The 27991-nt window shown below is 45.3% G+C and overlaps 1 protein-coding gene across 3 annotated transcripts; it reads right to left on the bottom strand.

Annotated features, from left to right (window-relative positions):
• Positions 1 to 16: 16 nt before the first annotated feature.
• Positions 17 to 27767, bottom strand: slka (STE20-like kinase a). Of its 3 annotated transcripts, none has more exons than XM_048269271.1 (19): positions 26865 to 27767; positions 21860 to 22024; positions 20084 to 20132; positions 17585 to 17734; positions 17218 to 17290; positions 16554 to 16748; positions 15847 to 15928; positions 15251 to 15382; positions 12882 to 14168; positions 12563 to 12693; positions 12229 to 12352; positions 11923 to 12102; positions 9109 to 9201; positions 6826 to 6955; positions 5681 to 5805; positions 5379 to 5567; positions 4188 to 4313; positions 3930 to 4043; positions 17 to 3337 (listed from the first exon to the last, which is right to left on the bottom strand). In XM_048269271.1, exons 1-19 carry the CDS (start codon positions 27012 to 27014, stop codon positions 3191 to 3193), a joined length of 3642 nt encoding a protein of 1213 aa, XP_048125228.1. In that variant the 5' UTR covers positions 27015 to 27767; the 3' UTR covers positions 17 to 3190. The 3 variants fall into 3 exon arrangements, with proteins under 3 accessions (XP_048125228.1, XP_048125229.1, XP_048125230.1); XM_048269272.1 differs by lacking the exon at positions 9109 to 9201 and adding an exon at positions 8074 to 8145; XM_048269273.1 differs by lacking the exon at positions 9109 to 9201.
• Positions 27768 to 27991: the final 224 nt, after the last annotated feature.

The raw sequence follows: 27991 nt of genomic DNA, 5'->3' as shown, positions 1-27991 counted from the left end.
ATGACACATGGACAAATAAAATAACCATTTTATTTACAGCATTATGAGTGATCTCCAGAGAGACCTCTTCAATACATGGAACCCTAACTGAACTGAAATATGCATAACAGACATTCCAAATATCCAAGCGTAAACAATGCTGGTCACATTTCTAGTCATGACCTCTCCAAAATACAGCTAGGACATAACCCAATACATAGATCATGTGTGTGGGTGTGTTTGTGCCAGACCCCGGGCCAGTTGTACAGCATCATATGGGTATGCAAGCCTCGGATACCCTCACATATGCATACGGAATGTTTTGCCACACAAAACAGCCGTCATGTTCCCAGTAGGAACCAATCATTTGGGAGACCTCTGCAATGGCAATAACAAATCCAGATAACTGATGACAAATCAATCCAGCCTGGATGTGCATTGGCTCTGGGCCACGGTCTACTCCAAAACACCATCTGCCATCAGACATTTCTTAACACAATCATTGTAATGGGAGTGTAATGGAGTGCAGTGCACTCTACAAACTTGCCTCAAATCACCTGCATTTGCAAATACATTAGTTACATACACACTCATACACACACTTCCCATGCGGCTGTTTCCTAGTGGCATTAATGCAGTAAGATCAATTGACCAAGATAATGATAGACAACGATCCTCTACCTCATCTAATAAGAAACTGACTGCTACTATTGCTTTTAGAAACAGTATACCTGAGATAATGTGTTTTACACACTCACTCATGCGCATGCGCACATGCACACACACACGCACACACACACACACACACAGCATATCACCTATCACCTACAGAGTGTGAGAGTTTGTGTGAGTGAGGGCACTCGTCATGCAGAGCTCCTCATGTGGCAGACGTGTGTGCATGCAGAACTCCGTAGGGGACTGGTGACTGGTGCCTTCAGGACAGGGAGTGTGTCCCATGAGCGGCATCAGGAAGAGAGACCAAATACGCAAGCCTCGGACTCTGCTAATATACAGATCGAAGACTAAAAGCACAGCTCCAGCTTACCCACCATATTCATGTGGGTTTGTTCCCTGTTGGCTTTCCGGGTTATTCAAGTGTTCTCTCAGAATTGGTTGGCCAAATGATTCCCCGATGACAACAACGGTCTGCTCTCAAACATAGCTCCCTCAGCACAGCTGGCGCTCAGTACAGAAAAAGCCCATTTCTTAACTATGGTCAGACGGATTAAAGAACTATGAAAACAACTGCATATTCAGTACAAACTGGGAAAACATTATTGACCAGACTGCATTAGTTGCAGCTAATTCTTGATTGAGCAGCACATCAGAAAGTACATGAAGAGGTGACCGAAAACACTCCACCAGGGCTTTTTTGCCATGGTAACCATTTAGACCAACGTCAAAAGAAATAATTATCATTGAAAAAACAGCATACAGTAAGACAATGACCAGGGTAAGCCATAAAATATTCAGACAGTTTCTTCCTTTAAGCCATCACAAGTGCCCATGATCAGCAAATCAGCATGACATCATTCATTGTCAAACATTCAATGGGATAAAAGTCAGACAAGTAACAGCAGTAATAAAATACGATCAGATTTTAAAAATAAAAATGAAGGTTTTACATTAAAATTACACATCCACTATCACCACATACTCTCCCATGTCCTTCATCAAAAGCTTGTGTGCATTAAGCAGATATGTGCTAAAAATCATTTCAAGAGAAAGTGGCCAAGATAAGCTAGCAATCTATCTAGGCATACATGCCTTTTAAATGCACAAGACCTTCATACTGCATATTCTCAGATGGGTTGAAAGAGTGCAATAATACATTCCACCGAAGTTCATTACCATCTCCAAACCCAGGACTATAATCGGAAAGTTACTGAAGAACACTCAAGTTCCAAAGTGCTTCATTTTGTTTTGATCCAACCTTGGAGATTTAAGGTTCTTTTGAAAAAAAAAAAATAATAATCACATACCATTAGGATATATACCAGTAGGATATTCAACAGCAATACTCACATCATTCTGTATCCATGGAAACACACTTGACGTGTCCACTGTGCTGGGAATGGCTGCTCGTCATCATAGCAACGGTGCGATTAGTCATGGTCACACCCACTCGAAGGGAACATGCATCAACTATTACATAAACAACTTCATTTGAATCGCACACCATCACGTTTAAAGCACCAACGAGCACTTCATGTTTTGTGCAGTCCAGTTCCTTTGGGTAACAACAAATAGTGTCCTTCAGAGTCTTGTGATTCATCCGAGCACGGAGCGGTTACCGTAGTTACGTTCTGTAGCGTACACATTCTAGATGGTTTCAGCCACCTCAGAGCAGATGCACTGAGCAGCATAAGGGAGGGCAAAAACAGGAATAGGACCATCTGTGACTGATACACTAACCTACACGTACAGACACACAAACAAACCTGGGAACACAACATAGTACAACATACATACATACATACATACATACATACATACATACATCACACCACATCACATCACAAACACACATAAAAACACACACACACACCAACATGGACAAAACACACATTTGAGGCACTGACTTCCCTCTTGGAACTGAGGAATAGGGACTGAACTTGAACTGAAAGGCGTCTCTAAAGTAGCTGTTCCACTGCATTGCCTGAGCCGTTTGGGAAGATTGGGTGCATTCTAATGTAGTCCACCTACTCTGGTTTTGTGTTGCCTGATCAGGTCGGACAAGGTCTGCTTAGGTTGGGCCTGCTTTTATCCAATCAGGTCAGGTTGTGTCTGGTTGGCTCTCGGCTGGTTTGATCAGGGCTGGAATTGTCTTGTTGGGTTTCAGTCTGCTTGGGTCTGATCTGTCACCTTCAGCATGCCCCTGATGCTAAGAGCCCATCAGTAAGCAAGGAGCAGGGAGCATGTTAACATGGTTCACACAGTCAGTCACTCAGTAATGAATGGCCTAGGAAACTCCGAAGATTCAGCGGAGCGTGTTCAGGAGCATCATCGTTTGTGGATGTGAGGGTGGTGGCACTGATTGAGCTTCTGCAGCTTCAGAGTGGAATGGGCATATCTGTGACAAAGCTCCCAGGATTGTCAATGATGCAGGAACCCATGGAACCCTCAGTATGTGTGTGTGTGTGTGTGTGTGTGTATATGTATGTGTGTGTGTGTGTGTGTGTATATGTATGTGTGTGTGTGGGTGTGTTGGTTAGGACCCAGAGGAGTGGGCCCCTGGGACTGGGTAGAACTTGGACACCCTGCTCTGGGCACTGGGGTTCAGGCACTCGGAGTCGCCGCTGGTGCTGAAGAACACGTCCTGTTCCTGCTGCTTCCTGCTGAACTCCTCCTCCAGGGCCTGCCAACACAAATACAGCACTAGGATTGGTTACGCCAGCACGTGTGACTGCTTACATCACTATAAAGGCTATCAAAAGTAGCCTGGCATACTCTATTTGAGTCTGGTAACATTCCATTTGGATTTGATTATGGGGTGTTTCAACCGATAATGCCTCTGCACGCAATTGGATAGACCTAACCAATCACAGTAATTAAATATGCAAATCTCATAGGGAGAACAGCCAAAACACCTTTTTAGAGTTATTGCACTGTCAATATCTTGTACAACAGACACGATAGTGAAATCTAAGCATCTCGTTTCTCTGTCAACAGGCTTTACAAAAATCAACTCAAGCACGTTCAGATGAGGTGAATGACTAGGCACTCATCTGCCCGTCCTCCACCCATCAAATCAACTTGGGAACAGCCAAAACAATGAATTAGTGCTGTTTACATCAATAAAATCTGAGCAACACTGTTAAATTACCAACTAAATATCTTATTGGAGGTCTAGCCTTCACAACCAGGCCTCAGGGAAAGTGTGTTCTAACATGTGTAATGTCTGTGTGTGTGTGTGTGTGTCTTGTCTGTGTGAGTGTGCCAGTGCGGACCTTCTTGCGTGGTCTCAGCTTCTCTCTCCACTCTTTGAGCTCGTGGCCATGCTCCTCATCCAGCTCCTTCAGCTTCTGAGTCTCGTGCTCCACCAGCAGGTGGCACTTTTCATTCTACACACACACACACACACACACACAAAAGACAATTAAATCCCACATAGTGTTCATTCACCCATCATTTGCATGTTTGTGTATGACTGCGTGTGCGTGCGTGTGCGTGCGTGTGTGTGTGTGTGTGTGTGTGTGTAGGAGTACCTGTAGCTGCTGAAGTTCTCTGTTGTTGGAGTCACACTGGAGCTGGAGGTCCCTCATCTGGTTCTCGTGTTTCTGCTGCTGATGAAGCCGTTCATTCTTCTGCCTCTTCTCCTCTTGGATTGCAAACTGTGGCCACACACACACAGACACACACAAATATGAACATGACAATCAATACATCTTAAATCATTACAATCATAACAATCATAAAGACGTGCTTGTTTTAGCAATATAATAGTAGTTACCCAATAAACTCTGGATGCTCTAGTAAGCACAAAGCAAAACTGGTTTTTGATTAAAACAGCAAGGCTCGTCTAACTGACCCACAAACACTACCAAATTGCTCTGTTTACCAAGGCCCTTTCTTGATGTAAGATCTTAAAGCATTAGTCAATGTTGAAGGAATAATCATCTCTACTCTAAAATGTGCACTAATCACCTACTCTTAATTTGCAAGGAACAACCACATAGAGCAAGTTTAACTATCAATGATTGCATTGATGCCCTCAGGGTTTGTCCACTTTCACTACAACACAGCATGCTTATGGGTGTTACACACGAGATGCATGTGTGAGAGTTAGCCAAGAGCTATACTGGGACGCACAGTGCTGTAGTTACACTGCCATCACCGGAAATCCACTTTTAAACAATCATCCCCCGCATCACATTTTACCTGCAAGAGATGACTGATTCAACTCGGTTCTATCTATAATTACTCTGACCTTTGTCAAATGCATTCAGTGTGTGTGTGTGTGTGTGTGTGGTTAGTTTGTGTGCTCTGTGTGTCTTAAAAGCTATGTAAGGCAGCAGACATCACACACTGATCGGAGAGCATCTTCTCTGAAATGAAGCCACAGGTCACACTGTCTGTGAGAAGAAGGTTCCCTGTGAACAACAGTGCATAACAGACTAGTAGCATTTATCCCAATCTCACACTAGAGGAACATACTGTATAGCCTAGGGACTGTGGCACTTATCCCAAGCTCACACTAGGGGATTATATATGGACTGTGCTGGGACACAGAATACTGCTTCATCAAACCATGACTGGTAAGACCAGAGCAAGCGTGTACATTTTCCATTTTTAATACTCAATCAGTCCAATTTAGAGTATATAGTATATAAAAATCAGATATGGTATGCAGGTTGGTTGCATAGTTAGTGAGTGAGTGAGTCCCTGTGACCTCTGACCTGTTTGATCTTGTCGCGGTCTTGTTCGGGCGTGCCGGTGCCCGTGATGCGGAGGCTCTTCTTGAACATGGCCATGCGGGTCTTGGCCTCACTGCGCTGGATCTTGGGCAGACGGCCCTTCTCCTGGGTGTGCTTGTTCTTCATCTCCTCCATCAAACGCTGGTTATAGCCAGCCATCTGTTCCATCTCCTGCTCACACACACACACAAACACAAGTTAGAATCTCTCCTAAACTTTACACAGGGAATAAGGAAACCTCTGTCTTCCCCTCCGACCCCCAACACACACACACACACACACACCTTGTCATGCCTCTTGAGCAGCTGGTGTCTCTGCATGAAGTACTGGTCCTTCAACTGCTGTTTGAGCAGCTGGTGTTTCTCCTGAAGGTGGCGCTCCTCCAGCTCCCACATTGCTGCTTCACGGGCTGGAACACACACACACAGTGTCACAGGGTTAAACACACACACACACACAGAGACCCACTTGTACAGTCACAATGACACATTGAGTGTGAAAATGATTGAGTGTGTCTGTTGTAGTCACACAGTGACAATGGCTTACTCAGAATAGAAAATAATTGTCCTTGCAGTTTCAGTCATTCATTCATTACACAAACACACACCCAGACAGCTAGAATGAGGTCAGTAAATAAACGAACTTCATACGCACACATGCTCACGCGCACACATGCGCAAGTCAAGGCATGTTAGTCCATGTCCATAAGCAACAGTGATATCAGCCCAACCAAAAAACACATATACAGGGCCTCTGTCTCTCTCTCTGTCTCTTTCTCTCTCATGCATGGACGTGCTGCATGGCTTTTGTTCTGACTCACATGCTGTTTATTAAAGCTTGCCACATGAGAGCAGGAAAGTTGGTCAGAGTGGTTTACACTTCCCCATCTCACAGCCTCTACCTTGCTCCCTCACACAGTCAAACAGAAAGCCCACCACAGCTATTCCTATCTAGCTTAATTTTTATACCTTCCATTATTCACTCAGTCTCTCCCTCCCCTCTCCCTCTCTCTTTGTCTCACTTTCCTCTTTCATTCTGTCTCTCCTCCATGTCCCCTGCTCCATCGCTCGCTCCTGACCTCTCTTCACCTCTGCTGTGTGGTTGAGGCGTTATCTTTCTGGTTAGGAGTTCAACCTCAGAAAAGCTGCACGAACTGACTGCACCTGAGTGTAAGTGTGTGTGTGTGTGTGTGTACTTTACACTCATACGCTGTTGTCTGTGGTTTGGTTTAGGCAGTCTCTCTAGATGGTGGCCAGCACGTGTTTGTGATGACTGTAATGACTGCACCTGTGTGTGTGTGTGTACTTTACACTCATACGCTGTTGTCTGTGGTTTGGTTTAGGCAGTCTCTCTAGATGGTGGCCAGCATGTGTTTGTGATGACTGTAATGACTGTACCTGTGTGTGTGTGTGTGTGTGTGTGTGTGTACCTCTCATGAGCTGTTGTTTGTTGTTGAGGCAGTCTCTCTCAATGGTGGCAAGCTCATGTTTGTGCTGCTGGATGATCCTCTTCAGGGCTGCATCCAACTCTTGCTGCTGTCGCTGCAGAAACTCTTGTTCCTGTGTGTGTATGTATGTATGTATGTATGTATGTATGTATGTATGTATGTATGTATGTATGTGTGTGTGTGTGTGTGTGTGTGTGTTTCAATATATGTACAATTGAGTTGAATTGAAAAAAGTAGAACATTTTTCAAGATTAGTATTTCATAAAATAGCTTATAGCAACACAAACACAAGGCTAATATTTCATTAAGCACACACAAACACTAGCTCATATTCACGCATAACAAACAGTTTCCCAAGAAACACTAAGAGACCAATTGATGCATGTGCAATTGATGACCAGGGAAGACATACTACGAGAGAGAGAGAGAGAGAGAGAGAGAGAGAGAGAGAGAGAGAGAGAGAGAGAGAGAGAGAGAATGGGAAAGAGAGAGATATACAGTGGACAAGTTATAATTCATTCATAGGGACACTGAAATCAGACCATATATCTTTCTATATTACAAACACACACACACACACACACACACACACACACACACCAAGCTATCTGTCCATTGTCACACCAAGGACATATCAGTCAGATTTTACAACAAACGCCAGACATGATAGCTACACTTCATGAAACGATCCCATTAACCTAAAAGTAGACATTAAGAGACTCTTGTTTTTGGAGTTTCAATCTTCATTCTACACAAAACAATAAAACAGATAAATAAAACAGATTTACAACATACAAACATACATTTACAAGATCTTTCACTGGAGAGAGAGTGAGAGAGAGAGAGAGAAACTGTACACACAGGTGAGATGTGTCACAGGTATAAGAGCGAGAGACTGGTAGAGCGCCAACCAGAGGCCAGATGGAGAAACTGCACCACGGCACCAACATCAGCACGACACTGCAAACACAAACCACCTGCCAGCTCACATGCCTGTGTGTGTGTGTGTGTGTGTGTGTACACAACACTGTTCATGGCACATGTGTATTTGACAGGGTCAGTATGAGTATGTGTCTCTCTAAGGTTCCATCATAGTGTGGGTGTACGCAAGTGAGAGAAGCAAAGATGAGATTATCTGTGTCTCTGTGTGTGTGTGTGTGTGTGTGTGTGTGTGTGTGCAGGCCATGTGAGCAGCAGGACAGAAGGAAGCTGAGAGAGTGTGTGACTTACGTCCTGCAGCTGGGCGTTGAACAGAGCGAATGAGGACAACTGAAAAGACTGAATCATAACCTGGGCCACACCCTGTGAAGCAGAACACACACTCCCCACGTGAGCAACACATACATACACACATACACACTCCCTGCGTCTTTCATTCACACACACACACACACACACACACACCCTGCGCCACACACACACACACACACACACTCCCCCACACGAGACACACAAACACAAACACACCTGGAGTGACACATACAGAAGCGCACACACACACACCACATCCACTCTCTCACACTCACACACGGAGTCACATCCACTCTCACACATGCTCGGTCACCACTTGATTTGCCCATCAGAAGCTGAGGCTTGAGCAGACACGAACTGTTAGAATCAAGCAAGCTCTCTGTGTGTGAGTGTGTGTGTGTGAGAGTGAGTGTGAGAGTGAGAGTGAGAGAGTGTGTGTGTGAGAGAAAGACAGAGAGTAGAAGTGAAGTTAGTAAATAGCCATTGGAACCTCTGCGGTCTTGGTGCATGCAAACTTGCATGATCTGTTAAGAGAGAGCAAAAGGAACAGGAATACACACTCACCTGTGGTACATGACTAATCACACTCAAACCCACACACAACTTACCTTACATCATGTCTCATACCCTTACTTTACAGTGCTGAATCAATCTCTCTGACACACACACACCTGAATAATTATGTCTTTCGAATTGGCACATATCTTTCAAACACACGAATATGCACGCACGCACGCACATACTGGCTGGTACTGGATAATCCCATCTGTCGTTCCACAACACCTTTCTGATAGGCTGATCGGTTCTGATAAGCATCACATTCCATCTGGGGCACTGTGAGCATGTCTGTGTTTGTGCGTCTGTGTATCTGTGTGTTAATATGTATGCATGTCTGGGTGGGTCTGAAGTGGCTGAGAGGGTGTCTGTGTGTGTCTATACATATGAATGTGTATATGGGCATGGGCCTTGCACGTGTGTGTGTGTGTGTGTGTTTGTTTGTGTGTGTTCTCCTACCTCTTCATGCTGTGCGATTGCTAGGTCTTCCTTTAAGCGCTTGAGTAGCTCTTTTCTCATATGTTTGGGGGACTGGCCTACTTCCTGTTTCACCTGTATGAATTCCGTCGTGGACACACACACACGGGCCAAACTGAACAGCTGTTTTCAGTCGATTTTCATGCGCGATTCCAAAGAAGCTGCCCCCACACCCACCCCACCGCAAGCCCCAATAAGACCAGCCAGTCCAGAGGCAGAAAGATTAGATGGCATCCGCATGGATGTTAATGCGATGACTTTAGAGAGGAGTTTCTCCCAGAGAGAGCCAACCGTAGAGCAAAGGAAAGTTAACCGACAGCATCGCCAGCGCTATGACTTCTCTAGCTGTCCCATCAGCCAAGGAGTTAGAGGGACAGAATCCCGTGCCTGGGCCATCATCCACCAGATCAGCCCTTGATGGTCAGTTGCACAATCGGGGTAAGCGTTTTGTTTCACAAGGCCTACAAGTTAAACCTTCTGGAAATAACATTATCTATGTTTTTTTTTGTTTAATTTACATCCGTTGAAGGATAAAACAAAAAATGGTTTCATGGGAACTGGTCATTGAAAATGCTAAGATATGTATACTTCCAATGTTATAGGTGTGATTGTGTGGACAAAATTAATTAATTCAACATTATTGTTCCTACATTACCATCATCCAAGAAAGAATGGTTAAGTTAGGTCATATCATAGGCATCATATATTGTACATTTTATAACATATTTATAGAAAACTTGGATGGAAAACTTTAGTGGCTAAGTTTTACAACCATATCAGTTATTACAAATTGTATCTGGAGATTTAGTTGGTAACTTGTTTGGTTGGTTTGACTGGACTGGACTGGTTTGATGCATATGTGAAGTATTTACTCTGCTAAATAAGTTCAACCAGTTCAGCTATAGTAAATATGTGTAGTATTAAAATAAAATGTCAATTTGAGGATGGTAATGGCAAAAAAAATGTGTTTTGTGCCAACATGGTGTTTTTACACATAATTTTCCAACTGTCTAGGTGCTGCTATGTCTAGTCATTAATAATAATGTACAGTTATCCATAATTGGAGTTACACATTTATGTGGATAATAAGAAGCGCTTACCCTGATTGTGAAACTACCTACATAGTCTCTCTGGGTGATCTCTGAGCACACACTCAAAACTGCATCAAGGGGAGACTGAAGAGCTCTTGCTATGTTAGGCTAGGACAATGGAGCTAGCCAAAGCTTCTGATGACTAGCTTCTGAAAGCAGGCTTGTGTACAGTACTAGGAATGCAGTGTATTCTACATATAGGAAAACAGTGACACACAGTGTGCATGGCTGTGGTAGGGATGGTATGCATCTCTGGAGCAGGGATGGGCAAGGGGAGTGTCTGGTCTCAGAGATCATCAAGAAATCTATATTGTTTTTACCCTCCTTCACCTGATTCCACCGTAAGCAAAGGTTCTCACCATCCTACGGCCTCACCAAGGCCTTCCACACACACACACACCACTGATTCTCTCTCGCAACCAATCACCAAAATCAGTGCCACTCATACAACCCACCACCACCAGCACAATCATAATCATAATACCATAAAATTAAAAATACACAAACATCTTCATCACATGATTATAAACAGTGAAATTAAATTACCACATTTTAATAAACATTATATCTCATAACTGAAAATGTATGTCATTAAGCACGCAATGATAATAATTATAAAGTAAAAAAATGAGTACTGTATGTGTATGTGATAGGATGGGAGTGCTTAACTGTGTTTACTGAATGACAAGAGATAGGAGTGTATTCATCAGCTATTAATGTTCCACACACACACACACACACACACACGGCTGTGAGGAGGACAACCTCAACACAAGTGCATGTGAAAGTGGACTTTTTTTAAGGATAACTGCAGGTCTGTGTGCATTTTAACATATGATTATATTTGAGCTAAATGTAGTTCACACGCGTGTGTGTGTGTAGAAGTGAAGAAATTAAAGAGAGCTATGTCCAGTTGCAAGCAAACAGATACAGCTCCAATGACCACAAGCAAGGACAGAGGATCAGCATCACAGAAACCCCCCCATAATGCATTGCATGAGCTGAGCAACTGACCACACTAACCAGAGGCCACTGCAAAGCAAGACAAGCTGCAGAGAAGCACTGCACTAAGACACAACATAGACCCCGCTTTGGAGGGGCCAAAGTGGTCATCCCATTTGTTGCAGTGAGGAGATGCATCTTAACGAGGACAATGAAATGAAAGTTTGTCCAAGTTTAAAGGTAAAACAGGTGATATTGGAGAGAAATAGGTGGATGGGAATAGTTCCACTCTGTGTGGACAGAAATGAATAGCATTGGGTAATATCACACATAGACCATCTCATTTAATAAAAAGTTGAAGGTATGCAACCATTAGATATTGTCTAAACAATGGAGATCACATTCAATTTTACAGCAGTCTAGCATGACGAGAGGATGCAAGTGGTTGCCATGGCAAAGGTCAGAAACCCAGGGGAGACTAAAGAGAGAGCAGAAGAAAAGGCAGCAAGCTCCTGCTATTTACACAACACATGGACTCTCTCTCTCTCTCATACACACACTCTTTCTCCCTCTCTCACACACACACACACAGTCAGAGAAGATGAATAAAGCTGCAGGCCCTATAAGCACACTCACCCACCAAGAGTCAAGCGAACAGAATGAATACCAGTGTGAGGTCGACGAGTTGGTGGGTACCCTGGGAGCTCTAGTGTGTGTGTGAGTGTGTGTGTGAGGGAGAGAGAGAGAGCGAGAGTGTGTGTACCTCTTTCTTGCGGTTCTTAAGCATGTTCTGGAACTTGGCGAGCTCCTTGTCCTGCTCTGATTTGATGCGCTTGGCCTCGTCCCTCAGGCGGCTGGTGTGCTCCTGCTCCAGGCGCTCGATGGACTGCTTCTGCTGCTTCTCCAAGGTCTCCAGCTCCTGCTCATATTGACGCTTTTTACCCTACACACACATGGGGGGGGGGGTGGGTCAGTGAAGTGGTACTGCTGCTTGTGTGTGTGCTTGTGTGTGTGTGTATGTGTGTGTGTGTGTGTGTGTGTGTGTGTGAGTGTGTGTGTGTTTCCGTACAGTGGTCTCCTGTTCAAAGCGCCTGAAGAGTTGCTCCCTCTGCATCTGGAGTTTGTTGTTGAGCTGCTGCATGGCTCTCTGCTCCTCCTTCTGAAGAAGTCTCAACTCACGCAACTCCTGTCGCCTGAAACACACACACACACACACTTACATAGGTGTACATGTATATGATGTGATCTTACATCCAATTTACCATCACTGAAGCCAGCTTCCAACACATATACTCAACATTGTGTCAATATAATAGCAGCCACTAAAGATCCCATCTCTACATTGGAAAAAATCAGTGGCAGGAGTCCATATTGTTAAGAGGTGAAGGGTAAAGACAAAACACCTGAGGAAGCGCAGCTCTTCACTCTTGGTGTCGTTGTCGGTGACGATCTTGGAAGTGGTCACGCTGACCTCTACACCGTCCACCATGAACTTGCGAGTCTTCTTCAGGGTCTTTTTCTGACGTCTGGTGTCCTGAGGGTGAGGTGAGGGTCAAGGGTCATAGGTCAGTCAGAGGTCAGAGAGTTGTACATCACTTCACATGCTAATGAGATATTCACACTCATATGAAAACATACACACACAGCAATAAACTCACACATAAACATAAAAATAACGACCTGGTTGAGATGCAGTCAAATCAGACACCTGAAGACACACACCTGTATGGAGACGGAGCCATCCTTGTTTTTGGACAGGAAGTTGGATATGGACAGGTTGATGTCAATGCTGTTGGTGTCAGCAGCCGAGCTGTTCCCTGAATCAGAATCCTTCTCTTTTTCCTTCTCCTCCTCAACTTTTGTCACCGTGGTCTGAATGCCCTCATCGCCCTCGACAACAATCACCGGGGGAACATCTGTTACTGACGTTGCTGGCGGCTCTGTCAGTGACTCCTTCTTTTCCTCGTCGGCAACCTTTCCTAGGTCTGGAGACTTGTCATTCTCTACCTCTTTCTCTTCCTTCTCTTCCTCCTCTCCCTTCACCACCTCTTCCTCTGCTCCCTGAACCTCCTCTGCTCCCTGAACCTCCTCCTGAGAGATGGCCTCTGAGGGGTTCTCTGTGGACTCCACTGCTGCTGCAGCTCCATCTGAGGAGAGTTCACCTCCTTCAGCTGGTTCCTCTTTAGCATCCTTCTCTTCCTCTTCTTCTTCTTTGTCTTTCTTGGTTTCTGTTGTGCTGTCCAGTTTCTCGGACCCTCCAGTACTTGGTTCTGTGGGCAGTTCTTTGGGCTCTGCAGAAATGCTGTCGGACTGTTCCGCTGGCTCAGCTGCAGTTTCCACTTCAGGCTTCTGTTCTTCAGGTTCCTGTGGTTCTGCTGGCTTGTCTACCGGTTCCTCAGGCTTATGGTTGATCTCTTCTCCTGTCTCGGCGTCTGCCCGTTCTGAGGCATCGGAAAGCGGAGGAAGTTTCTCAATCACTGTTTCTTCCTTCTCCTCATTGTTCTCCATCTCTAATTCTTTCTGTTCTTCCTCCCCATTCACTTCATCATCTTCCTTCATCACCTCTTCTTCCTCTACCTCTTTCACCTCAGCCTTCACCTCTTCACTCACATCAGCCTCCTTTTCTTCTTCCACCTTCTTCTCTATCTTCTCTCTCTTCTTCTCCTCTTCCTCCTCCTTTTCTTCACTCTTTCTCTCATTGATCTCAATCTTCTTGTCTTTCTCCTCAGTCTCACTGATGACCGGTACAGTGTCCTGTACTTCTGGGACTGCTTCTGGTTGGTCTTTGTCCTCATCTTCTGCCCTGGCCTGCACTTCCTCCTCAGTTCCAGCAGGTGTCTCCATGACCACCACCTCCTTCTCCTCATGACCTTTGACCTGATAGGGTTGTGGCTCGGGCTCTGCCATCTCAGAGACGGCATCCAAGGGGGCAGGGCTAGGGATGCCCCTCTCGTCCTCTGAGCTGCCGGCGCTGGCATCCGACAAGGCACGCTTGTGGCTAGGCACCACCTACACACACAAAAAAAACAATCACATTCAGGGACATACACATAGCAAAGTGAAGACATTTGACAAGTTCAAACTATACTCGATATTTAACTTAACTTTAACTCAAACCCAAGCATCATGGCTAATGAGTTGTCACTCGGTTTGAGGAATGTTGTTCTCTCTGAAGTATCCAACCGTAACCAAATATGGAGAGAGCAATATTCCACAAGGTTTTCTACAATGAAAACATTGTGGATTATTGTTCTGTCTGAAGTATCCCCTCATAAGACTAATAACCCTGTAAATTGACCCCTTGCTCTATGGCTTCTTAGAATGGAGCGTCATGGAGCTTCACTACCACAGGACACAGAGCCCCCTGAGGTCTCCAAGCTACCCCCAGGCCATCCAAACACACACACACACACACACACATGCTGAGGCCATCTCTCCTCCCAAACAAAACAGAGTGTGTTTACCCCAGCTCCACACAGTGTCTGTGTGTGTGTGTGTGTGTGTGTGTGTGTGTGTGTGCTCATGTGATGGCCTCATGACACTAATATAACACACACTGCCCTGGCTTCTCATCAAATAATATCCAGTCTGTGAGGGAAACTTAGCTGAAGTTCAACAATAATATTCTCTAGCTCTTCAAACAAATGATCCATTTTAACAAATAAATGATCCTGTGAACCTCTCATATCATGTGTTTTATTTCTAAAAGCTCTAAAATACCACCCTTCGATTTCTGCCATTGATAACCTACAATACAAATCTCATTGTGCTCATGGTGTTAGTGTGTGGCAGCCTAGGCCATGTACATAGGTTGGCAGTTCGCGGACTTTGCATTTGGGGGTACATAAAACAGGCCAAACAGCTCACAAAGTACTGTTCCATATCAAGTTATATGAAGCATGTTTATTTGGAAAAGACAGTGTTTCTTGTACGTGTCTTGTTCTGTTTCTTGTAATGATAGATTGCTGAACTATTAGATTATTCAGAAAATTTGATTTCTAATCAAATGTGCCTTTTTAAGTAGAATCAAATAAAGTATGTAACGTGTGTGTATGTGTGTGTGAGTGAGTGGGTGAGAGAGAGGCACGTACCAGCAGTGGGTCCGTGTCATCCTCCTCTTCCTCCTCTTTGCCCTCTTCAATCTCCTCAGTGACCTCAGCTTTGGCCTCTGCAATCAGCTCTCTCATGGGCTTATTATCCACCACACTCACAACAAATGGATGCTGGACAGAGGCAGAGACAGAGGGATAGAGAAGAAATCAGTGATTGTGTGTGTGTGTGTGTGTGTGTGTGTGTGTGTGTGTGTGTGTGAGAGAGAGAGAGAGTCCAAAAGCATGTCTCAGAGAAAGAGAGTGAGGGAGAGCAAGAGGGACAGAGAGATTATAATGGAGATGTTGTATTCATTATTGTTTTTGGGGTGTATTGATGCCGGTGTGTCTTGTATTAGTAGTATTATTGTGGTAGTATTGGCCATTAACCCTTAAAGGAGTACAGTCACACCGGTGTGACGGGAATGTTGAGAAATGAACATTCTAAAGAATATCTGGGTTCATTGAATTCAACATAGAATTTTAGAACCTTCAATTGTTGTGGAACTTAGAATGTTCAAAAACCTACACCTTTAAGGGTTAAGTGTTGTAGCAGCAGTAGTTGTATATGTAGAGGGCATATGTAGGCAGACCCTTACCTGCAGCAGCTGAGCTGTAGTCCACCGGTTGTCCATGTTCTTGTCCAGGCACTTACGCAGGAAGTCTTTAAACTCTGCTGACCTGCCCGGATACAGACACACAGACCAGCCGTTACCATGACTACAGGCCCTCTTTTGCATCAGATCATGATTACTGCAGTGATGCAATCCCCCATGGTCGAAGGCGAGGCAGTTGGCTGATGAATTGTGAATCATCAGAGTATTGCACAACCTGAGCACTTCCACTGAACCATCACTCTATGGTTGATTAACTAGGCCTTTGGAGGATCCCCTTTCAGTATTCATATCAGATAAATGGGTATGTGTGTAGGCACACGCGTGAGTTTGGCTGAGCGCTATACCGCACGTCTGCAATGAGTGTCTCTACATGCTTGTGCACGTGTGTGAGTATTCACAGGCTCGCTGTAAAGGGGAACTAACATCTGTCTGTCATTTGTTGTTTGCTTTTTTGTTTCCTATTGTTTTATCCTCCAACACGAAACAAAAGAGCAAACAAATGACCCCTGTTGGGTTTCCTCTATCGTCTGTCCCTATTCAGCCTCACATAGCCATCACTGGCCACAGTAACTAACTACTGTACAGTACGGTCATATATTATTTGTCTTTAATGTGGACAGAAGTGGACAATAATGTGTGTGTGTGTGTGTGTGTGTGTGAGAGTGTGGGTGTGTGTATGTGTGTCTTACCATCTCGACGGTTTCATAAGTGAGGGGGGTTCGGACTTGGCGATCTTCAGAAGCACCCTCATGGGGTTGAGCTCATGGTTGGGGGGCTCGATCTCGGCCATCTCGATCAGGGTGACGCCCAGGGACCAGATATCTGCCTTATAGTCATACGGCCGGTCTTTAGAGGTCTCACACATCACCACCTCAGGGGCCATCCTGAAGCAGAGCAGGAGGAGAGGAAAACTACAGGTGAGCGTGTGTGCGTGTGTGTGTGTGTGTGTGTGTGTGTGTGTGTGTGTGTGTGTCCCCTGCATTGGTTTCTCACTGGGCAGATCAGCCTGCTCCTGCCCCAACAAACGTGCAGGAGCTTGGACTGGGAGGCGGGCGTGCTAGCAAAGAGGGCAACACCCATGGGTGCTCACAGCATTGGGACTCGGGAGGGGGTTCACATACTCTGTACCCACTGGCTACCGCTATGTGTGTGTGTGTGTGTAATATAAGTTACAGTATGCAATGTCAGCCTTAATCCAGCTCTAACAGAAACATAGACCATCAACAGACCATACATTCAACTGATGTGATCTTCAGATCAACATTAGCTGGCACCGGCAACAGATAAGAGGCAGGAAGTCCTGCAGCTGCTGGCTGTAACCATAGCGACAATAACAATAATGGACTGACTCACCAGTATGGTGTCCCGATGAAGGAATCTCTCCGCTGAAGGGTTTTTGTGTTCTTAGCAGACACACCAAAGTCAGCTGTGAGAGAGAGAAAGAAAGAGTGAGAGTGAGAGAGAGAAAAAAAGAGAAAGAAAAAAGAAAGAAAGAAAGAAAGAAAGAAAGAAAGAAAGAAAGTAATACTAACAACAGCCTAATTTAATTGCTGATGGGGGAATGATGCTCTGATTAATGAAAGTGCCAAAGGGGAGGCTTAGCTCCTGTCTTAAACCGAGAGGATGAGAAGTGAGGAGGAGACAAGGGGAGAGAGAGGAGGAGTGGAGGGACGTAAGAGGGGATGAGGGAGGAGAGGAGAGAGGAGAGGAGGTGTGCTACCCAGCTTGATCTCTCCGCCAATGGTGAGGAGGATATTCCCAGCCTTCAGGTCGCGATGGATGACTTTGTTGTCATGGAGATACTGGAGTGCCTCTAGAGTCTGCTTACACACCACACGGATCTGGGGCTCCGTCAATGGCCGCTCCAGCTCTACACACACACACACACACACACACAAATGACAAACATACATAAACAATAAATAAAATACAAACATGACCAAAAGCACAATCGTTAGTGCACGAGCATGCACGCACACACACAAACACACAGGACTTAGTTATCTTGCAGTCACCTCTATTTGACATACCAACAATCAAGTGGTTTCTATTTTAAGTTCAGTCAGCTGAAAGGGTCCATGGCTATCTTCAGCTAGCCATAACATTTACAATCTCATCACGCAGCAATGACACATCATTGTTACATAACACTCCTCTACCAAAACTGTTGCCATTGGTAACAGTGCAAACCTATCACGACCCATGGAGAGTTCTAGTCACATTCTGAACTCTCTCAGTCTCAAGTCTGACTAGTGAACCCAGTGAACTCAACAACTATCAGCAATAATCTCAGGAACTCTGTGAGTGTCTGTCTGAGCCATCTTCAAATCAACAAACTCTATCTGGTCACTGGGATGAATTCAAAACAGCATTTGATTGGCTGACTGAAAACTGTAAACCACATGACTAAATAATACAGATCACATGGTTGGCTGACTGTTTAGTCAAAAGCACATAATTGGCTGTCTGTATACATCAAAGCACATGACTGGCTGAATGAGCGAATTTTTGACAGCAGGCGAATGATTTAAAATGTACCAGAGTCTAGCGCATGATTGGCTGGCCCATTGCCCTGGAGAACATGATTGGTCATGTGCACGGGCCAGAATGAGCAGCCTTGGTCACCTCTCGGACAACACTTCATCCATCAAGTACGCCAAGTCATGGTGGTAGTGCCTATGAAGTAGCTGCCAGCGAATATCTGGCTGGTGGCAGGCCAAAGCTGGCTAATAGGTGAAAATATAGTGGACTCACACAGACGTTGCACTAATATGGAGCATGGGCCACACAGGTCATTTGAGGGACAGAGAGCCTTTTCTGCCCAGGACGTTTCTATGGTAAACAAGCAGCTTGACTCCAATCACTGACTAATCTTTATCTTCTCATCTCTCAGTCTCTGGCCTGGCATACGCTTGTGTTACCGTTTCAATCAATCAGGGCAGCTCATTGATCACAGGAATGAAGGAAGCTGCTCCAATAGGCGTAAGGAATTTCACTGGTCTTGTATGGCCCGTGTATAAGTCCGAACCCCCCCTCACTTATGAAAGCGTCGAGATGGTAAGACACACATACACACAAACATACACACACCCACAAATCAGTCTTAATGACAACGTTAAAAACTGCTGTGTGTGCATGCATGTGTGACTGGCTGTGTGAGAGAACACTGGGACACCCGCAGGTGTGAGCCAACACCCCCCACACACACACACACACAAACTGGAAGAACTAGGTGGGCAACCCAACATAATATGACACACTGTGAGTGTAAGATAAACACAGTCAACCCAAAATCAACACGCAAAGACAATGGTAATAATAAACTGGGCTAGGTGGAGCTGTACTGTGAGCATGTACGTAGGCACATCACAGGTGTGTCTGTGTGTAGGGGTGTGCTTCAGGTTGGGCTGAGCATTTCGCTGACGCAGCGAAAATCAGCAGGTCAGCAAGCTGCCATTCCATTGCTTTGTCCAGAGTATTGGGGAAAATCCTGTGTCTGTGCGTGAGTGTGAGGAGGAGAGAGAGTGAGAGAAAGAAAGAAAGAAAGCTAAAGAACCTCTAAAGACCGGCCGTATGACTATAAGGCAGATATCTGGTCCCTGGGCGTCACCCTGATCGAGATGGCCGAGATCGAGCCCCCCACACACCGTATCTGTACATTTAGTTTGAGTTAGACACACATGCAGATATAAACAAGTGAGTGCTGATGTAATGTATCTTTCCTTCTCTCTTTCTCCCTCATACACTCATGCACACCCCCACATGAACACTGTGCCAACACACACAGCACAGAGAGCGGAGTTGCCCAACGCAGACAGCTTCTTGAAGAGACCCAAGAACTCTGAACAGTGATTTTCAGAAGTTCCAGGAGGAACTGAGCATGGTCTGTGTCTGTGTCTGTGTCTGTGTCTGTGTCTGTGTCTGTGTCTGTGTCTGTGTCTGTGTCTGTGTCTGTGTCTGTGTCTGTGTCTGTGTCTGTGTCTGTGTCTGTGTCTGTGTCTGTGTCTGTGTCTGTGTCTGTGTCTGTGTCTGTGTGTGTTTCAGTATTGAGTTTCAGAGCCCTGAAACCTGGGCAGATTCCTGCTGGGTCTGTGGGTCTGTGTGAGTTGCTCCACAGTCCAGCTCCATCTGTTCCATGCACCGCTTTGCTTTCGGGTTCCTCTCAGTGAGCCGTTCAGCACAGACTCACTTTCTGTTTCAGACACGCAGCAAAACTCACCCAGCATTACAGCATCCACCGCTCCTCCCCCACAGAACTCAATCAGGATCTGGAGAGAGGGAGAGAGAAAGAGAGAGAGGAATGGGGGGAGGGAGAGAGAAGAGAAAAAAAGAGGATTGAAGAAGACAGAAAAGATAGATTAAGTCAGGAGCATAAAAGGAGTAAAGAAAATGGAAATGTAGAAGGTAGGGATAGAAAGAGAGAAAGAAAGAAAGAGAGAGAAAGAGAGGGATGAGGAACAAATTGAAATGAAGAGTGAGTGTTCCATTCTGTAAGCAGCTGGCCATTGGCAGAGTACAGGGAGGGGCCAACAGGGTGTCCAGTAGTCAGGGCCAAATCATCGCCAGACACCAGGGCCAAGGGGAAAACCCGTCTCTGTGTGTGTGTGTGTGTGTGTGTGTGTGTGTGTGTGTGTGTGGTTGTGTGTGGTTGGGGGGTGGCATTACATTGCTGCATGTGTCTGTGGGTCTTCGTTCAATGAAATTGGCCAATCTGTATATATGTGTGTGTGTGTGTGTGTGTGTGTGTGTGTGTGTGTGTGTGTGTGTGTGTGTGTGTGTGTGTGTGCGCGCGCAAGTCTCTGCCACCAGGCCCATTAAAACACCAAATACTCCCCCAGCTATGCTGTGTAGAGCTAAACCCTAACCACTCCATTTCCACCATCAACACACACAGCAAATGGAAAATGGACAAATAGCTGCTATGTGTGAAACAAAATCTCTCTCTCTGTGTGGGTGTGTGTGTGTGTGTGTGCGCCTGTCAGACCATGTGTCTGCATATTGTGTGTGAGTGTGTGTGTGTGTTCTGTATTATCTTGTGATCGGGAGGACAATAGTGTTTGGTTAGCGAGGCCCCCGCTGTAAGTCTGATGGGGATCAGATGGGTAATCTAAGTGCTGGTATCAGGTGTCATACAAATCAATACAGGCCCGTCTGCACTTATATACACCACAAACACACACACACACACATAACTAACTGGGCATGCGCACGTGTACACACACACACACACACACACACACACACACACACACACACACACACACGTGCACACACAGCCCTCTACCAGAATCAGTATATGGATGGACTCCCCATATACTCATTCACAAGTCTACATCAATATCTTAGTGTCAGTTGCATTCATATCAATGGAAAATGATCTCAACATGAGGAGATGAAATAAGACAGCTAGCAAAAGTCTTGTACAGCCCAACCTGTGAAGCTCAAAACTGAAAGAGATTTATTTATCGCTCTCCCTCTGCCTGGTTCAGTCCTTCTCCCAACTCTGATGACATCATTCACAAACTCAAACACAAGCTTTAGTCAGTGAGCTGTTGTCAAGGAGACTGGCCAGAGAAAGATTTTTACTTGCCGTTTCATGAACATTCCGCAGGATGATCCTTTGGCTTTTGTTTAACTCAGCACTTATGAGGGAGGCAACGGCAGAGGGCATCTACTGAAAGTGTGTGTGTGTGTGTGTGTGTGTCCTAAAGGCCATGGCTGAAGCTGGTTAATTCATGAGTTCTCTCTCTGGCTGTCAGACCAGAGCCGGACCTTAGCCTGACCTCCCTTTAATGCTAGGGCAGGACACCCGAGAAAGCCAGTAGTGCGGAACCCACTAGAACCCAATGGAACATGGAACAGGATCCACAGTGTGAGTGTGTTGACCCATGGCATGCCCTAGCAGTGCTGTGCATATAGGGGCTATGGACCAACAGGATAAGTGTTTGCCTCTCTCTGTGTGTGTGTGTGTGTGTGTGTGTGTGTGTGTGCTCACCCATAGCTTGTTCAGGTAGTAGTAGGCATCTAGGAGCTTGACAATATTGGGATGGTCACATGATGCCAGGATGTCGATCTCCACCATGTAGTCCTCCAGCTCCTCCTCTGTCTGGGTGTCGATCACTTTAGCAGCGGCCAACACATTCGTCTGCCTGTTCTGGGCCTATAGAGGGGGGGGGGGGGGTAAAGATAGTGAGTACAGTACTGTGTGATAGCATCACTAGGGTTACAGTCCTACTCATTCTCTACAACACACCATCATTTAATTTATAAATGGCCAAGTCTGAAATAAGCATCAAAACAAATCAACCTGAAGAATGTTGAAACGAGAATGAGATGGGGGTGAGGGTGAAAATATGGAAAATAAGAAAGAAAGTGCAGTAAATGACAAGAACAAGTACAGAAGAAAGAGTATAAAAGGAGGAGAAACAGGGGAGTGAGTAAGAAAGAAAGGGAAAGAGAGGGAGAGATAGATATATAGAGAAATGAAAGAATAGAGCACAACCCAACAGAAAAGTTAAAAGCAGTCTGTTCAGGTTGCAAGTTGAAGTGTGGGTGTGTGTGTGTGTGCAGAGGTCCTCACGTTTGTGGGGCTGCATATGGGAGTATGGAGTGTTTTCTGAAATGACAGCTTGTGTGTGTACATGTAGAGTGTTTTGTGTAGGAGTGTGTGTGTGTCCTACTGAGAGGAGTACTAACGCATGGAAACACACACATAAAAAGGCCACTGTTGTACACACTCCCTTAAAAGACTATCCCTCAGGGAGTCTGTGCTCACTGTTTCATTTATAAAGGTCAACTGCAGGAAATCTTTTGCCAAACACGCAAACGCACACACGTGCACGCGCACACACACACAAACAAACAAAAAACTTGGGACAAAAATAAAAGAACACAAATACAAAAGACGACAGACTGACACAGACTTTTATGGGCAAAAAACAAACTCCTAAAAACTTGGCACAGGGGCACACACACACACACACAAAAACACACACACACACACACACACACAAACACACACACACACACACACACACAACACACACACACACACACACACACACACACACACACACACACAGGCACACACACACACACACACACACACACACACACACAGAGGAAAGAAGAAAAGATTTGCAGGATACCCAACCCTAACACACACACACACAACACACACACACACACACACACACAAACCCATGTGGGATAGTGAGAAACGTAATTTCGATCTCTTTGTATGTCTGGAACATGTGAAGAAATTGACAATAAAGCTGACTTTGACTTTGACAAACAAACGTTTCTACAGAGAAACAAGTAACGTTTTTGTTTGTGACAACTGTTGAATGCCCAAGTACAAGTCAAGTGATGAGCAATTAAAGTTTACGCCCTCCCAACACCACACACCCAGGCAAAAGGCCTGCGACAGCACTTATCCCATACACAGAGCCTGCTCTCAAAATCATCAGACGCCTTGTCATTTCAGATTCAATTTCAGACCCCCCTGTGAAATTTGACACCCAAATCACTTGAGGGTTGATGGTGGTTAGTGGTACTGGGTGGAGGGAGCCAGGCTGGAATCCTGTGATCATGAGTGCGAAGTGGAGGGAGAGGGAGAGAGAGAGAGAGGAAGACGGAAAGGCAGTTGTAAGAGGCCAACCTCTCCTCCCTCCCAGTTGCTAACTCACTCACATTTTCCCCTAACCGCCAGTGCCGTCATGCACTAAAAATAGCCACCATTTTTTGAAAAATAAAGGAAGGAAATGAGAAGGCAGTCAGTCACACCAGTTCTCTCTCACACACACACACACACACACACACACACACACACACACACACACACACACAGGTTAGCGCTTCAGACTTTTTACCGGAGGGTTGCCGGTTTGAACCCTGACCAGTAGAAAGCGGCTGAAGTGCCCTTGAGCAAGGCGCCTAACCCCTCACTGCTCCCCGAGCGCCGCTGTTGTTGCAGGCAGCTCACTGCGTTGGGATTAGTGTGTGCTTCACTTCACTGTGTGTTCACTGTGTGCAGACTGCAGAGGTGTTCACTATGTGCAGACTGCAGAGTGTGTTTCACTAATTCACGGATTGGGCTAAATGCAGAGACTAAATTTCCCTCACGGGATCCAAAGAGTATATATACTTATACACACACACAAACAGGAGAACAGTCTATACACACATAGCAACCCATTCTGGACTAGATCCAGGCTCCATCAACTCCTGCTCTAGATCCAGTCTCCATCCATTCCCTTCAGCCCTCTATGTAGGCACCCCCCCACCACCCAGCCAGCCGCGGCCCTGTTCCGCTCTCCGTCTCCGGGGTGTTCCCATAACATGGCTCGCTGATTGGTGCTAAAAGTGGAAGCAGTCTGAAGCAGCCTGCCGGGGAGAGAGTTTCTGACGGAGGGAGTGACACACCAGCTGTGGGCCAGCCAGTGGAAGCGTGGATGTTCCAGCCCTGGACTCGGGCTCCCGTCCCACCGCTGTGTTTATGGATACCACAAACAGAGACACCAGGGAGTCGAACACATGTGTGTGTGTGTGTGTGTGTGTGTGTGAGACAGTGGGAGTGTACGTTTATGTCATGTCTTGTTTTATTTACACAAGATCACACAACCCTCCTTCCTTTCACTCTCTCTAGCTTGCCCTCTTTCTCCATCAGCTTTTCCCCTCCCATCACTTATTGCTCTCTCTACACAAACACAGTACACACACATCTATTTCAACCTCTTTCTTTGCAAGTTAGGAAGTGGATATAGTCTTCAACTTCAACTTTATCCCTGCTGAAAACCAACCCACACACATTCTCAATCTATTGCAGGAAGCAGCTTTTTTGATATAAGGGCGGTTCCTGAAATCTCATGTTCATATCTCTCATAATAGCTTTGAATGAATGCCTTTAGGGCCGTTTACCAGGTTGTCATAAGACAGCTCTGTCACACACTGTCACATCATCACACACCATCACCTACGTGTTAACACAAACAGCCCTTTTGACAGTATCAAAGTCCCTGGATCAGAACCTGAAGGCACTTTATGACATGTGTAGCACTGTTAGCTTAGCATTTGTATTCCTGGGTCACTCAAGCTTCGTGATCGTGGAAATATGAGACCACACCCACTCTAGCCCCAGAGAACGTGAAGCTTAAACAATGCCAGGGGCCTGGTGATAAAGGAAAGGTGGAACAGGGGAGGTCCGCCCTCACTTTTACGTCTTTCGAGCTACGCCTGGCAGGAAACACTTAGTTCCCTTTGCCACTGTGACTACAGGGAGGACACACCCTCTCCACACACACACACACACACACACACACACACACACACAAAACACATTGCCTCATACTATTCTTCTGAAAGAGTCCGAATGAGAAAGCAATACAGCTCAGTAAGCACTGTAAGGGTCCACAGATACACTCTCTTCCCTAAACACACACACACACACACTTGGGGGGAGACATCCACTGTCACATTTCCATGTCAGAGGCACCGTACATACCACTAATGATGACAGTAGCATGGCATGTGTCTAACTTTCCCTCACACACAATTTCTCTCTCTCTCTTTGTGTCCCTCACACACTTCTCAGCCGGTTCCATTCAGTGCCGTTCACCAAAGTGAAATCCACATCAAAGTGCTAATGTCCTACACACACTAACACTTCGACTCCAAGGGGGCCCTAATGAAGGACTCTCATATTGCCCTGTTCTCCTAGAGTCTCAACACCAAACACAACAACTTGTCCTTTTCCTTTGTATTAAGACTGGGGAAAAGGCAGAGGATTTCTTTAGATAGACAGACACACAAGCAGACATGTGTGAGTTTATTGTTGCTATGAGGAATCACCTTCTTTAATAAGGCAGGTCTGATGTAAAATTTGATGTGATAGCCTACTCTTTACCAAAATTAATGAATGAAGCTCTGGAAGCATTAAGTGCTGTGATGTTTTATCCATAAGTGGGTTTCAAAATGCCAACCACCTGTCAACTTCAGCAAGACGATGCTTACATACAAATAGCTAATGGCTAATGGACACAGCACATTGATAGCAGTTCTTCTTTCATCATAGACATACAGTGGAAATTAGTCTCTTCTTGATTAAACATCAGGGATCTCCCCCTTTTAAACTTCTACACACACACAGAGTTCCAACACTTGGTGTGTGATCCACAAGTCAGTGCATCAATGTGGACACCCAATTGTGCAATTGCAGCAAAAGGCGTACAGATACACACAAACAATCTAAACAAGCACGAGCAGAAATGTGTGATTGCCCTGATTGTGCAAGTGCAGCAAAGGCATGACAGGGTGACAATGTGTGTATGGGTGTGTGTTCAAAATTCATCCCAAACTTAATTTCTTGAGCTATATTGAAAATCTGACAATTTGTAGTCTTTCAAGAGAATCCTAAACTCCATGAATTCTTTGAAAACAGCAGTATTAAACCTGATATTCATAGAGCAAGATATAAACAGCTGTTAAACAGTGGCCTACGAAATATCAATTCTTGATGGTCATTTTCAAAAGTAAAAGTCTACTCATCAGCCAACAACTTCCCCCTGACACCCTTGACATTTTCTTCCCAAGCATATAGACCATATCAAAAGCGTACAACTTGGGAGCTTTTCCGCAGGCACCAGCCTACTTCACCTCATGTTACCCATCGCCCACCCTGAGATCTGGGCTGTGTGTGCATGTAGCCCTATGTGCACCAGCACAGCGGGAAAGAGTGTAATGTTAGCCAGTTAGCAGCACCATTCAATCCCCATAAAACTTTGATGTTGCATTTAGCAACCTACTCCGTGGCGCTGCTGAATGATGACACAACACCCTTCCATTTTCAGCATGAAGCTTGAGGGAAGTACAGCCTAAACACTTGAGGAAATGTTGTGTGGGCAAAGAGAAGGTGAATACGAGAACATTAGAGTGTGTGTGTGTGTGTTTTCTCGTCCGTCATAATGTTCCTTTGTGAACACTTATCAAGACTTTGTGTTTACCTTGTACACTTTGCCAAAGGCTCCATCGCCCAGTTCTCCTACAATCTCCCACTCCTCCTCCGGATTCAAGTCTCTGTGAACGTGTTCGTATTGTTTCTTTTTCTTTTCAGTTCCCAGTTTAAAGATTTTCCGAAAATTAAAAAAGGACATTTTGCCTGTGTAGAGAAAACGTAACAATTACGTTTCACAAAGTCCAGAACCAAGGCAAGTGTTTAACGTCTGATAATTAGCCGTGTATCCTTAAAGAACCAGTCAAATGAATAAGAGCCAGTTATTTGGTCTTCAGTATTGCTGTCCGCAGCTACTGAATGACACGACAGTAACCAATGTTTAAGGCGTTGGTGCAAAATTGTAACATCCACTCATCTAAAGGTCTCAAAGCCAAAAACACACAATGTGTCTTACCACAAAATACAATGTATCTAGCTTATTCTATCGTTCGACACATTAAACGCCTTATTCGTATGGCTTCTCATGGAACGCCTGCACCTTGGAGAGCCCAAAATCGATTTCAATGAGTACATCCGAATCCATATGCCTCGGTCAACAATGAAATGTAGATATAGGCAGATGTCTTAATCCATGGTCGTGTCACTAAGTATATCCGTAGTTGGTATATGATGGTAGCGGATGTTGATCTCGTCAAACTCCACAGAAAGCTCCTTTCAATCGGTTAAGATTGTTGAGACGTCGGCCTTACGATTCAAGCTCCTTCTTGAGGCTTGGAGAAGTGCATGAAAAAATGATAAAAGGGCATAAACTCCCATTTACTTCCTCGACTGGCGTTTTTTGTTTGACCATCCACGTTTTCCTCGCGAAGTCACCATCCAGCCTCTTTTCCACGGTGCTTCTTCTTCTCACAGGAGTCAAGACGTGAACTTCGCCTGTACAGCTTAATGTGAACGCGCGTTCCCGGATGGCGCAAGCGCATTGAGGATGGTTGAAGAAACCGCGGCAGCCTATTGCGTTGCGTTGACGCGACCAGACAAAGCAAATGCTTATTGCTTTTGGATCAATTTATCCCACGTGGCGTGTTGCAAGGAACACATCATCCCAATTATATGATATCAGATCACTGACAATGAATAGTCAATTTATAATTCCAAATAAGCTTCCAGACATGTGTC

The sequence above is a fragment of the Alosa alosa genome, chromosome 18 (assembly GCF_017589495.1).
Source record: "Alosa alosa isolate M-15738 ecotype Scorff River chromosome 18, AALO_Geno_1.1, whole genome shotgun sequence".
In the NCBI taxonomy this organism is placed as follows: domain Eukaryota; kingdom Metazoa; phylum Chordata; class Actinopteri; order Clupeiformes; family Clupeidae; genus Alosa; species Alosa alosa.
The sequence above is the reverse complement of the archived record's forward strand: the minus strand, read 5'-3'. Positions and strand labels throughout refer to the sequence as shown.

Bases quoted from the DNA above. Each gene is read 5' to 3' on its own strand.
- slka (XM_048269271.1), bottom strand. From the start codon at position 27,014: ATGTCCTTTTTTAATTTTCGGAAAATCTTTAAACTGGGAACTGAAAAG. The intron at 22,025-26,864 runs GTAAACACAAAG...CCCCCTCTATAG, and splicing joins CCTTTGGCAAAGTGTACAAG to GCCCAGAACAGGCAGACGAA. The intron at 5,568-5,680 runs GTGTGTGTGTGT...GTGTGTGAGCAG, and splicing joins TGCTCAAGAGGCATGACAAG to GAGATGGAACAGATGGCTGG.